General features: G+C 40.1%; 1 protein-coding gene across 1 annotated transcript in view; it reads right to left on the bottom strand.

Moving 5' to 3' along the window:
- Positions 1-3683, bottom strand: part of LOC147454229 (Ribosome recycling factor) — a 47682-nt gene extending 43999 nt beyond the window's left edge. Inside the window, exon 1 of the mRNA XM_086517299.1 lies at positions 3416-3683. Within this exon, the coding sequence (XP_086373425.1) occupies positions 3416-3620 (205 nt within the window). The 5' untranslated portion in view covers positions 3621-3683. The remainder of the gene's footprint in view (positions 1-3415) is intronic.
- Between the last annotated feature and the right edge of the window lie 10174 nt (positions 3684-13857).

Here is a 13857-nt window from a genome sequence, read left to right as displayed (position 1 = left end):
TGGAAGGTCAACTACTAATCTCGTATCCGGTAATTCACCAACAAATTACCTGCTATTGCGGGTAAGGGTGTGTGTGAGTGTGTGTGGGAGAGTATCCCCCCCCCCCCCCCAAGCATGCCCTAGCTTCCTTGGTCGACCCCCTCTTGTAGCTCAAGCTTGAAGTTCATTGGACCCTGCAAGACTAGCCAATCACATGCAGGATGCATTACATGCAATAAGGGTAGTCTTGGGACAAGTGTCTGCCTTTTCCCTTTGAGAGAGAGGACTTGATAAAGGAAAAAAACGATTAATTTAATCTACTAAATTATCATTGGATCCCTTGGGAGGCTAACCAATAGGCTTTAGACACACCATGAGGGCAATACGAGGAGAAATTTTTCCAATGTGGTCAGCCAGAGTGGAAGACGGTTTGTTGTTTGCTAATTAGAGTGGATGTTCATGATGGACTTGTGACATGGGGGGTGGTTGCGTGGCTTTTGCGATTTTGAGGGCCACGCGCTCTCTTTCAAAGCTCTCCAACATATCCAATTTTCATGCTTACATCATTTAATATAGATTGGGCACTATACACGTGGTTCCAGATACTATACATCAGTCGGACTCCTTTCAAAGGGATGCAATTTTTACTACGATCTGACATTACTTTATGGACCATGTGGAAGGCTCGTGCTCACATTCTGAGCTCACAGTCTTCCTCGACATCAACCACTTTGACAACTATTTGGACTGAGTTGTTGAATACTCTTCGCAACCACTAGGATACTTCAACGGGCTCCACTAGGGCAACGAATACTCTTTTCTCAGAACATGGCCAAGATCTTCAATCCTTTTCGATCTAGACAATGGGCACATCATCGACAAACAAATAGGACACCCACTAAAAGGCCCGACCCTCAAGTGGCCGTATCGCATAAAAGCTGAGAGAGAGAGAGAGAGAGAGAGAGAGAGAGAGATACCAAGCCCCTCTCCCTATAAAGCACGGGTCATGAGGTCGTCACAATACCTACCAACCAGTATCTTCAATCCAACTATCTAATTTAAGATAGGTAGCAGGATGATCCTCCCTTTTGAACAAGAATGCAAGAACACCAACCAAGGGATATGTAGAAATCCAAGACTAGATGACAAGCTCCTGCTAAATCCATAGCACATTGCCACCTCTGGCCAAGACAACCATGAACCACCACCTAACACCAAAAGGCCACATAAGGTTGGATAAGACAGAACTCATCACCTTCCTAAGAGAGAAGTACAAGGATATAGACCAGTGCCATTGCTGACCATTTCTTCTCGCTATGTATCTTTAAAATCCCCAAATCCAAACTTGCAAGAAGGGGGCATGATTAGGTACACATCTAACCATCTCTAGCAATACATCATCCTGAGAAGACATGCAAACTCAATGCAAGTTGTAACTATCCACTGTCCATCTCCAATATATCAAGTCTATGTGTAGTCAGTCACGAGAGAATATCCACCATAGACGGGTGTCAACTCGGCTCCAAGGTTGCAAGCAATCTCTCGTGGAAAGGGATCTCCAAACTGCAAAGCTACATGCACCGGCTAAAATCATCCAAGCTTGGTCAGCCCTCTCCGCCGTACAGAATACTCCAGCAGGCTGGCTGAAAATCCGCAAAGGTATCACACCTGAAATGTCGCACACGCATCTCCTCTTGCCTTCAAAACAACCCCAATCTTTTCTAGCTCCTCAATGAAAAATAGAAGCACTCTTTTGTCATCTAACGGCTAAAAACACGCAAAATCAAAGTAGATCAAGGTCAACCCCGTCCAAATACAAAAACCCATATCTAAGGAAGGTTTCCACGATGAAAACACAAACCAAGTTGCATTCCTACCAACTAAAAATATACGACCCAATCAACCCTTCATGCACTCCCAATCCACTAGGCGTCGACAAGCCTAGGCTTTAATCCCATGTCAAAGCAACACAAGATGGGAGAGAAGAGAGAAGAAAATGCTAGACAAAGATGGAGAAAGTGGGAGAAAGTTCTCAAGCCCTAGAAGGCAAACTCTACTAAACAAGAGAGTATACGAGTGCTACACATTCTCTACCAAAATGAGAACGCCCCCTCCCCCCCCCCCCCCCCTCTTCCCTGTGTAGAAACCAACCTAGTTGTTCGACTCCCATACTATACCCCACAACCCAATCAATCCAAGAATATTAATCCTCACCGACAAACAAATAGGACACCAACTATAAGGCCCAGCCCTCAAGTGGCCGTATCGCATAAAAGCTCGGAAATCCCACTCATGCCTAGGAACTAATAGAACCTTACAAGGCCGAGCACAACCACAAAGAATCCCACTCTCACTAGACCTAGACAAGAAAGCCAGGAGATAACCTCCAAAACTCTAGCACAACCAGCCCCTTTGTCGTACAATTCAATCAAGATATCTTGTAAATTGAAACGTTTTTCCGATCTGCTCCACCCTGTTGATTTTAAGCTCTCCTATTGGCTTGCCTCAACAAAAGCGATCATTGGCTAGTGCTCTTCATCTCGGATCTACATATCCTCCTTGAGTTTTTGCATTTCATCCCTCTTGCAGGCTCTGTTACCCACGCTTGCTTCATTGCTCGCCGGGTGCACTCCCACCTCTACCACCACCAGCCCTTGGAATCGGCAAGCCGAGCATTTGAGGAGTTTTTGGACTCTAAAAGGCAATAGATATCATTGACATCTCTCTCATCGACGTATACTCAAACTTACAGCCCTTACACACTGTGTGTTTTGATAAGATTTCGTACCTCTTGGTATCTCTGCTTGTGTACATCAACATGTCTAAAAAGGAGCAAAAACCTAAAGGCAAAGCTATCAGTGGCGGCCGGTACGGTGGTACCTCCTCCAATCTGACGGGTGGTACAACCACACCAGGTGACTATACTCCACCTCTTACCTTTGAGGAGACTCAACTTCCATCAAATGCTGCATCATTCTGAGGCTCTTACATCTAAGATACCATCTTTGGTACTTCTACAAGTGTGGCTATCTTCATGAGTGCCGATACTCCTGGAGGCAAAGAGGCTCTCATGCTCCTAACCGTTGATCCCTCCTTTGCATGCCCATGTGAGATAGTGCCAAGAATAGCTTGTGCATGAGAACGGCCAGTTGAATGTCAAACTCCCACTACGTTGTCCATTTGTAATACAAGCGAATGCAAAAACAAGAAGATATGACAGGAAGAAACCGTGGGTGCAGCCTTAAATAAGTAGGCTAAAAGAGCAGCTGATACAACAAAATGTATTTTGACAAATGTCTTGCTTGCATGTGTGCTTGAAATGTATGTGTGTGTGTGTGTGTGTGTGTGTGTGTGTGTGTGTGTGTGTGTGAGAGAGAGAGAGAGAGAGAGAAGAGAGAGAGAGTGAACATAAGTGATAACAAAAGAGCGGACGTACTTGTCTTCTTGGCCTTCGCAAAGCTTCGCATATGAATGGAGAAGGGAAAGAGGGACTGGTGATGGAGTGAGACACCTGCATCCTCGCTGCCTGCTGCACAAGAGTTCGGAATAGTGTATTGAGCTTGTGAATAGGAAGAACCAACTGCGGCTTTGCAGCACACGGAGACGCGAGATCGCTGTATAACCCTTCTCACAAGCAGCATTGTGAGATTTAGCTAGGGTTTAAGCCACGTTCGGCATTCTTTGTACTCTCGGCCTGAATTAAGGTTTGATAACATTTTAAAATTGTGTCATCAGCACAATTTAGATGGAGAATGAGGTGTAGTTGGCAAGGTGAGGACCATTGAGCACGCTTGCTATGGTTCAACCTTGGCGTCATGCGAGTGTGAGTGTGTGTGCACAATCGCATAAAACTAGTTCATGTTATGCATCAGATTGCAAAAAAAAAGGTACAAAAATGAGGTCTTGAGTTCTACTAAATAGAAGGAAGATTACATTTACCTCAAATAGCTTGTCCCAACATATAAACCACAAGGAAGGCAAGTCTTTTGCACTTGTATCACACTCTATCTAGAGATATACTATAAGTAACCAAGGACCTTTCACACCATAAATTACATCCAAACCAATAACACGTACTAATACAACACGCATAAGACCAAAAGATTTTCGACAAAAGAACACCATTGACATAGGCATTTGGGCTTGGATCCGGATTTTGATTAAACTCAAGAGGAATTTATTTCTTTCTTCCAAGTCTGTGACATTTAAATTCCTTCTAGAGAATAAAATCTTGTCAACTACTTGTACCAAGTGTGCCTTATGTGAGTAGAGTAGGTAAATGATGCCAAGAAATCATCATCAAGAATCTCACATATGTCTCTAATAGAGAAAGCCAACTAGTAGATGGTGGGTGTCAAAGAGGCCTTGAACAATCAGGTGCATCTTGTCTCCATTGAAAACATATGAGCTCTTATGCATCATTCGCGGCTTGTGGCCAATGTCACTCCATACGGCCAATATCTTAGGTCAACCCCACTGATAAGCATATCTTTCGTTCGGTGAGATGGTCCCACAATGAACATCCCACATTCTTAAATATGTGCATCGCATCAAGCAAGTGATTGTTGATTTTCAATCTTGTCTAATAGGGCAACTCATATCATATTGGAAATCTCTTCATCCGTGATCAAAGACACCCTTTATACATCTTCTTTTGCTCTAACCATTTCTCAAGCTTGCATCCTTACTGGCTCCCTTCCCAAGAAACCCTCTCGCATCTCTTGGTTCTCTCAAGACTTTCATAAATTTTTTTCTTCAATGTTATCGATTTGCAAGTCTTAAAACAACAAGTGATGCATGTCTTGTAACTGCTATATTTGAAGTCCTGCACACAACAAAAATTACTTTACACATTGTAAACTAACATTAGGAAATTATAATTCATGGTTTTCATACATTTCATGCTTACCTGAGCATTCTCCCAAACCAAGATAGTCAAGCATTTTCTACATTAGAATGGCTCTAATGTATGCATTGCATCTACTTGCATATCGGCTCGTGTCCATAACTTCCATGCCTATCCATAGTGGTTGTAACTCTTCAAGTAGGGGATGAAAATCTTCACTTTGCATGACCCGACACAATCAAGCTTAAGATAAATGTCCTTTCTTAGTTGCTAGCAATATTGAAGTTGACAATGACAACTAGACATACATTGTAAGATGTTCATCGCAGTCCGAATGGATTTATGCCATCCATAGCAAAGTCGAGGCATAAATTCCTCGAATCCCGTGCAAAATCTGACGCGTTTCATCAATGTGCTTCCAAGCCGCACTATTCGCAGGAATCCTAAGTGCACCATCCGAAGATCGATTCTCCATATGCCATGATGATAGAGCGACCATTGATTTGTATTAAAAGAAATACTCAATGAGAAGTAACAAAGAAAAATGCATGAGCACCTTTTGCAACACTTTTTGACCTTGAAGATCTTTTTTATATGTGTCTACTTCACACTTAGGACATTTCTCCGTGTCTTCATACTCCCCTCTAAATAGAATGTAGTCATTAGGGCAAGCATGAATGGAATTATAATCCATCCCTAAATTTCATAGGACCTTTCTTGCATCATCTCTTGAGGTTGATAGCACATTAGTAGCTAAAAATATGTATTCTTTAAGTAGCCTACATATAGAGAAGCATCAACAAACTTGTAAAAAATTATTATCGTTACGTAATTACAGGTAATACACCATGAACACGCACGTGAAAATTTGTGTAACACTCGTGTCACTCCATCCAAACTTTGCTTGCATATTGAAAAGATCTAATAGCGTCTTCAATTTGGAAACTCTAGCTCCTTCATACAGTGGTATGTCAGCCTCACGCTGCATATCATCATAAACAAGCTCTTTTAAGTCCATGATTGTTTCAATCATTTTGTCTATTTCTGGCTCATACATCTCTTGGTCGGGGTCATGCTATGCGTCGTCACCCTCTGAGCTTGACGGCACTTCAAGCATAGCCGTGTTTTTCGCTTGAGTGGATTGCATACAAACACGCCTTGTAGGATGCAAAATTGATGAATGTTGTCCATCATCTGAGTCTTAAAGGATTGGGAACTTATGATTTTCAAAACAACGTAAGTCTAATAAGTAAGAGAGACATGTTTTACTACTTTTGTTCACACATATTGATGAATTAAAATTGGCAATAATTTGATCTATAATTGATGGATCAAATTTGCCACATTCCTAGACATGCTACTGTGAAAACCATCGTGTTTGATGCACATCTCGTTTGCATTGATTACAGGGGTATGAAACCATGGCCGAGAGATAGCCATCCTATTGGGTAGTCCCACATAATTGTCGCTTTTCATAATGCTTGTGAACACAACCATAAATATAAAGTTAATTTAAAACATATACTTAATTTAAAAAATGGTACACAATCCTAAACATAAATATAACCTTACAAAAAACGTAAACCTATTAAAAAAATAGCTAATGAGAACGCAAACGGCTTGCCCAAAGCATCAATAGGCAAGTGGACAAGCCATATGCCAAGCGGCAAGTAGAAATGGCAAGTGCGCAAGCCGTTTCTGAAGTTCGTTAGCACTTTTCTCTTAAAATACAAATGGGACTTTAAAGATGGCTTGCCCACTTGTCATCTCTGCTTGCCGCTTTTCAGACTACTTGCCTTTGTGTTACCAATAATTTGGGCAAGCCGTATGTGAAGCGACAAACATAAACAGCAAGAGGGTAGGTTGTTTGTGAAGTCTCTTTACATTTTTAAAAGAAAAAACACAAACGGACTTCAAAAACGGCTTGCCCTCTTACTGTTTGTGTTAACAAGAACACATATGGCTTACCCAAACCATCGATAAGCAAGCCATAAGCACCCAATGGTGAGTAAACAAGCCATGTGAAGTACATTAAAAATTGCAAATAGATTTAAAAAAACACATTGTTAACTTGCCATTTGTGCTTATTGATTCGCACATAGCTAGCCCTTGTGACTGCCGCTTCACATACGGCTTTTCGAAGCCATCAATAGGTAAGTAGAAAAATTGTATGCAAAGCGGCAAGAACAAGGACAAGAGGGCAAGCCATTCTCAAAGTTCGTTTGCATCTTTATGTAGAAAAAAGGAGGCGAATTTCAAAAACGCTTGCCCTTTTGCCATGTGTGCTTGTCACTTTGCACATGGCTTTTCCTAAACCTATTGGTAGTTATGGTAAGCCATATGCAAAGTAGCAACTACAAACGGTAAGAGGACATGTTGTTTTTGAAGTCTGTTTTCGTTTTTAGAGGAGAAAATGCAAACGGATTTCAAAAATTGCTTGCATACTCGTCATTTGTGCTTATGAATTGGTATACGATAAACAGACTTTCATAAATGGATTATACACTTGTCATTTCTTCTTGCCACTTTGCACACTGCTTGCTCTTGTGCCTACTGATGGTTTGAGCAAGCCACATGCAAAGTGACAAAGCACAAACAACGAGAGGGCTTTGCATCTTATCATTTGTAATAACCATCAATAAGTAAACAGGTAAGCCCTATGTAAAGCAGCAAACACAAATGGCAACATGGAAAGCCATATGCAAAGTCTATTTGGGTTTTTAAGAGAAAAATTGCAAACGATCTTTAGAAAGAGCTTTGCGCACTTGCCATTTGTTCTTATTTATTTGCATATGGCTTGCTCACTTGCCTATTGATGGTTTGAGCAAGCCAATGCATTCTTGTTAATACAAACGACAAGATGATTAATAATTTCTGAAGTTTGTTTATGTTTTTAAGAGAAGAAATGCAAAAGGACTTTAGGAACGGTTTCACATCTTGCCGTTTATGCTGACTACTTTGCATATGACTTGCTCCATCAATAGGAAATTTTGTAAGCCGTATACAAAGCAAAAAGCACAAATGGCAAGTGTGTAAGCCGTTTCGAAATTCCATATGAGTTTTTTCTCCCCTAAATGCAAATGGACTTCAAGAATAGCTTGTGCACTTGCCATTTTTGTTTGCCATCTTGTCCAAACCATCGATATATACAAGCACAAACCGTATGTAAAGTGGCAAGCACAAATGCCAAGGGCACAATATGTTTCTAAAGTCTGTTTGTATTATTAACGATCTTAAATACAAACGGACTTCAATAACAACTTACACAATTACCATATGTGTTTGCCACTTGGTATACGGCTTGTTTGCTTGCCTATTAATAGTTGGGCAAGCAAAATGCATTATTTTTAACAAAAACAACAAGAGGGCAAGTCGTTTTTGAAGTTCTTTTGCATTTTTTAAATAAACGTTTAAACATATTGACTTCAAAAACGGCTTGTCATCTTGCCATTTGTGCTAAACACGTATCTAAACCTAAACCCTAAATTCTAAATTTAAATTCTTAACTCTAAACCTAAGTCTAACCAAAATGTTAACTCTAAATTAAACTTAAACAAAATTACAATTAAATTTCAACTTAAGACCGAATAAAAACCTAAACTTATAGTTTAAACTTGACTTTAAACTTTAAATTTAAATTTAAATTTATATATAAATGAAATTTGAAAACGCGAATCAAACTCTTAAATTTTAATTAAAAAATATAAACCCTAAATTTAAATTCAATCCTTGAAATGAACACAAATCAATGACCAAATAAAAGTTTATATCTTAAATTTCAAACATAAAAATAATCATGAATATAAAAATTTATAATTAAGTCTTCAATCTTACATTAATACTAAAAAAAACTACAATTGATTAAGCAAAATATTAATTGATAATTTAATTAATTTCACTACTCTAATAATTTATTATAAAAAAACATTTTTTCTTTGAAATTCTCTGAATTTTAAGTGTGTACATGCTTGTATTAAATTATGTGTATGCATATCTACATTATATATGTGAAGATCTACATTGTATAAAATGTGTGTGTCTTTCTTTGTGCACAACCGCACACTAGAGAGAGAGAGAGAGAGAGAGAGAGAGAGAGAGGTGAAGCTTACCTGTAGCAAACTCGAAGAAGGAAAAACTGCTTCTTGCCACGAATAGCTCAAAATGACTTTGTGGCCTAGTTCCAAAAAGAAATTCTCTCATGGAGCATCGATATCACTGTTGGTATTTACGTTAGTGTATGTATCGATATCACAACCAATATTTGCAATGTACATATCAACACTGAGGGAAAGTGCAAAAAGCATCACTCTTTTTGTGTCGATAGTCTAAAGAGCCGCTAGTATTGATACTTTGCTAGCTTAACAACCCTTTCTTCTCATATTGTGCCTCAAAGCACGTCCTCATTAGTCTCCTTCTCGAACTTATCAGCACCCACAATACCTCTTCATTTTTTGTGTGATACACCATTTTTGTTATCCTTGAATTATTGGCCTGCCAAACTCACTAGTGCCATCTTGGGATCTATCAAACCACTTCAATCCTTTTGGCCTCCCCCAGTGTCACTTTGTAATTTTCTTTACTAAAAACTCTCCTTCATATATAGCTAGGGGGAGGAATTGATTGAGGTGTACAGGAATTGGCTGCCTATTTTTCTTTCTATTTAGTGGCAAAGAAAACATGAGAAATTTGTTTTGGTGTCATCAAAAGGGCAAAAGGGGGGGGGGGGGGGGAGAGAGAGAGAAAGAGAGAGCTATAATTTATTCAATTTTAGAATCAATCATGTGATGATAGTGCAAACCTAAATGTTCGTTTACCAATTAGATGTGCCACCATAAAGAGGCCTGATGGTTGAGATAGCAACGACTTTACCATGCCCACAACAGAAAAGCACTAGCGAGAGTGGCATCGAGCGTTGAAAACACATAATTAGGGGTGAGATGTGTCTTTAGCATAGCCAAAAGTTTCATTGTCAAATGTGGCATGGGTATATATATTGTTCTTCTCCTTCTCAATCATATCTTATGAGTAGCCTGGTAGCAGCAAGCTACTCAACCCATTCCATTGGTCTAGCAATTCCCATGATATGATCGCTTGAATGATATTAGGTTACTCTTTTTTATCCCTATGGGAGTGCTTTTCATGGCTTCCCATGTGCATTTGGGAGGTGTTCATGCCTATACAAAAAATCATAACCACTCTTCCTTACAAAGAGGTATGTTTCATTCTAAGAGATTTAAAGGATTCACAACTAGCTCAATTTTAGTGACGTTTAACATATCTTCCTCTCTCTCTCTCTCTTTCTATATATATATTTATATTTATTTATTTATGTTTATTTTGGGTATGCAAATATCACAAAAATCCAATCCTCTTACTACTAAAATTTGCAAAAGAATAAGGTTAACGAAACTTTTCCTTCACATGAATCATGTGATATTACCATTGATATGCACCTCAAAGTATACTGACACTCAAGGCTGGACACTTTTTGGTAAAAATCCCGATGTCAATGTTACCCTTGGTCTAGACCGACTATCAACCATCAATTTGGTAGGGGAAATTTTTTTGGAACCCCACCGTAATCTCATCTTAAGTTTCATGGCATAGAGAGAGAGAGAGAGAGAGAGAGAGAGAGAGAGAGAGAGAGAGAGAGAGAGAGAGAGAGAGAGAGAGAGAGATGGGGGGCTAATGACTGCAAATCTGTTGATAACCCTTCCCGTTCTCTCTCCCCCCCCTTTCTCCACACTCTCTTTCGTACATCTCCCTCTCTCAAGCACACAAACGGGCACATGTGCATACATGCATGAAGACACGCACATAGAAGTAAATCTACACATACATTGCTACATACACACCCATATAATTTAAGACATACACACTCGCTCATGCACAAACACACACAAAAAATACAAGCTTTAATAAAGAAAGAAACACATTACTTTTTGTTTATTTTTGTTAGTTGTGTTATGAGTAGAGTCAAAAGCACTGCAAGGATGAGAATATGATCGGTGATTGGGATGGCCTAACCTCTAGCTACGCCTGATCCTCTGGGGAGAAAGTGTCATACAAGCATCAAAGTCCCCTCATACGATGTGTCCCCGTGTGTGTGTGTGTGTGTGTGTGTGTGTGTGTGTAAAAATGAGAAAGTGCAAGAGAGAAACGAGAAAATCGTATGAGACTCAACAAGTAAACTTTGAGTAAACAACATTGCACATTACAATCTTATATATAGAACCTTTTGAAGTGAACAAGCAAAAAATAAACAAGATATACTTTCATTGCATGAAAATCAATTACAAAATCTTTTAAACTTAAACACTTATTGCAATAAAGTGAAGATTAAATAAGATATCCTTTGACTCCACCAAAATATATCTATCTAGTTGCACTAAGAGCAAACTTGTTGAAATACAATGAATTCGTGAATTGCTAAAATACAATGAATTGGCACCTTAAGAAGCCTCCATTTCATCTTGGAGAAACTTACTAATGAATCCCTAGAGCTAGGAGGAGCTCTTCCCCTTAAGAGATATCCATACCATCATCCACATTGCTCCCCTTTGCGAGGTCTAAGAAGGGTAGCACCAAGAAGAAATGGTTTGACATGGAATGTAGTCAAGCCTGAAAATACTTGCTAAGATTGGATGCAATCAAAAACAAGGAAGTTTACTTGGAATGTTCACACACATACAAAGCACTTGTTCAAAAGAAGAGGAGAAGGTGGGAAGTAAAAAAAAAACTTCTTTTAGCGCAAGAGAAAGCACATGCATGTGGCAAGTTTTGACAAAATCTAAAAGGCAAGCACGTTGAGAGCTTTTGTGACTTGACTCTTGAGGATATGTATATGCATTGCAAGAACCTCTATGAGAAACCCAATGTTGATAAGATGGAGTGTTGTAGCTCCCTTCCGTTTATGTCTCCCTTATTTACCATTGAAGATGTATGCTGCGCGCTTGAGACACTTGCTACTTGCTAGGAAGGCAGGTGACCTTCAAGGTGTCAAGGCTGAAATGATTAAATGGACAAGCAAGAAAACACGATATTGGATATGCGATATGTTTAACCTTGCACTTCACTATGGCATGCCTCATGATTGGAGTGCAAATTGGATCAAACCTTTGCACAAAGGAGGAGATGTAAACAATGTGAACAACTATCGCACTATAATGGTTGGTTCTTTGATGGTAAAGTTATTTGGATGTATCATGGAGATGAAGATAAGTGAATGGGCTGAAAAGAATGGCAAACGTGCGCTTGGCCAAGCAGGTTTTCGAAAGCATCATAGCACTATTGATCACCTTTTCACTCTTTGAGTTCTTATGGAAGCGTCTCGATTGAAAGGAAAAAAGTTGTATTGTTGCTTTGTGGATTTCAAGAAAGCTTTTGACATGGTACCGCGAGGAAATCTTTGGAGACGTATGCAAAGCCTTCAAGTGCCGAGAGAATTTATGCATGCAGTCTTTTGCATCTACCAAAAAGTGATATGTCGATTACGTATGGGAGATGGAACTTCAGAATTTTTTGCAAGCACCATTGGTGTCAAACAAGGATGCCCACTTTCCCCAACCCTCGTTGGGCTACTCATTCATGAATTGGAATGCATGGTTCTTGATTTTATGCAGCAAGAAGGCATCGAAGAGGTTAAGATCGGAAATGCGTGATCATGCTTTTGCTTTATGCCGATGATGTAGTGCTCTTAGCACATACCTTAGAAGATGCACAAAAGCTTATGAGTGTCTTGGAACGCTTTTGCCTACATAGCGGGCTGATCGTGAATGGATCCAAAACCAAGGTTATGCTTGTAAACACCCAATGACAAAAATCCATCCATTGTATACAACAATGAGCAACTTGAAGTGGTAGATCACTTCAAGTACCTTGGCCTTGAGGTTCCATCCAATCATAAATGGAAGGATTGTGCAATGCGTCGCTTGGAAGCCGGAAAGAGGGCTTATTATGCATTTGAGAACATGTGCAGTGATGCAAAGATCAAGTGTTGGGCTCTCAAAAAGTACCTCTTTGACACATTGGTGACACCGGTGCTTCTTTATGGAGTGGAGGTGTGGGGTGGAAGCATCGGGAAGTCTACTTGGAAAGAGTTTGAGAATGTCCAAAAGCATTTTCTCACCAACTTTCTCCAAGTCAAGACACAAACACCCTACATGCTCTTACTTCTTGAGTCCAGATCGCTTCCCATTGAGGTCTTGGGCATGCAAAGGGTTGTGGAGTACATGCGTAAGACACAACGTAGCCCTTTGCATCGACTTCCTAGAATCGCATATGAAGCAAGTCAAAAGGTTCAAAAGACATGCAAGAGAAAAATACTAAGCTCGGGGTGGATGCTTGACATCAAGAAATGGTTTGGAAGATGGGATGCATGTCACTTGGTCAAGCATGCGTCGATCGACTCCCAAGTTAATGAGGCCTTCTTACAACGCCAATGTATCACGGCTTGGAAGAAATCCGAAGGTTCTCGCTTCAGCCATTACACCACACAGGTTGCCCCAAACTACAAATATCTCTTCTTCTCCGAACGAGGTAACCGAACCCATCCCTACATCCTTGAGCCCATCTCGTTGAGTGAGATCTGCACCATTGCCTCCATTCATCTTAGCTCCCATTCTCTACGCTGCGAGACATGACGTTGGGGCACTGGCGAGGAGTGTCATCGACTTTGCACCTTATGCCCTCATCAAGTGCAAGAGAGGGAGTACCACACACTACTTGACTGCTCAGCTTTTGACCACATTAGGTCCTCTTTTCCCCATATATTCAGCCATGATCTCTCCCTACATACCTTCCTCTCCCAACCACGATGTGGACTCTTATTGCGACACTCATTTCAACCATTTTTGAGCATCGAGAGTCACTTATGACCTCTACTCACACCACGTGACATGTTCATTTGGTCCCATAGGTCATATTTGACCTCCGAGGATGATAATAGAACTATCTATCTATCTATCTCTCTACCTATCTATCTAACCCTCTCCCTCCATTTTGCTCTCTCTCTCTCTCTCTCTATCTATCTA

Source organism: Adiantum capillus-veneris, chromosome 7, assembly GCF_014529385.1.
Source record: "Adiantum capillus-veneris isolate H3 chromosome 7, ASM1452938v2, whole genome shotgun sequence".
NCBI lineage: Eukaryota > Viridiplantae > Streptophyta > Polypodiopsida > Polypodiales > Pteridaceae > Adiantum > Adiantum capillus-veneris.
Note: the sequence above shows the minus strand (reverse complement) of the source record. Positions and strands in the feature narration are given on the sequence as shown.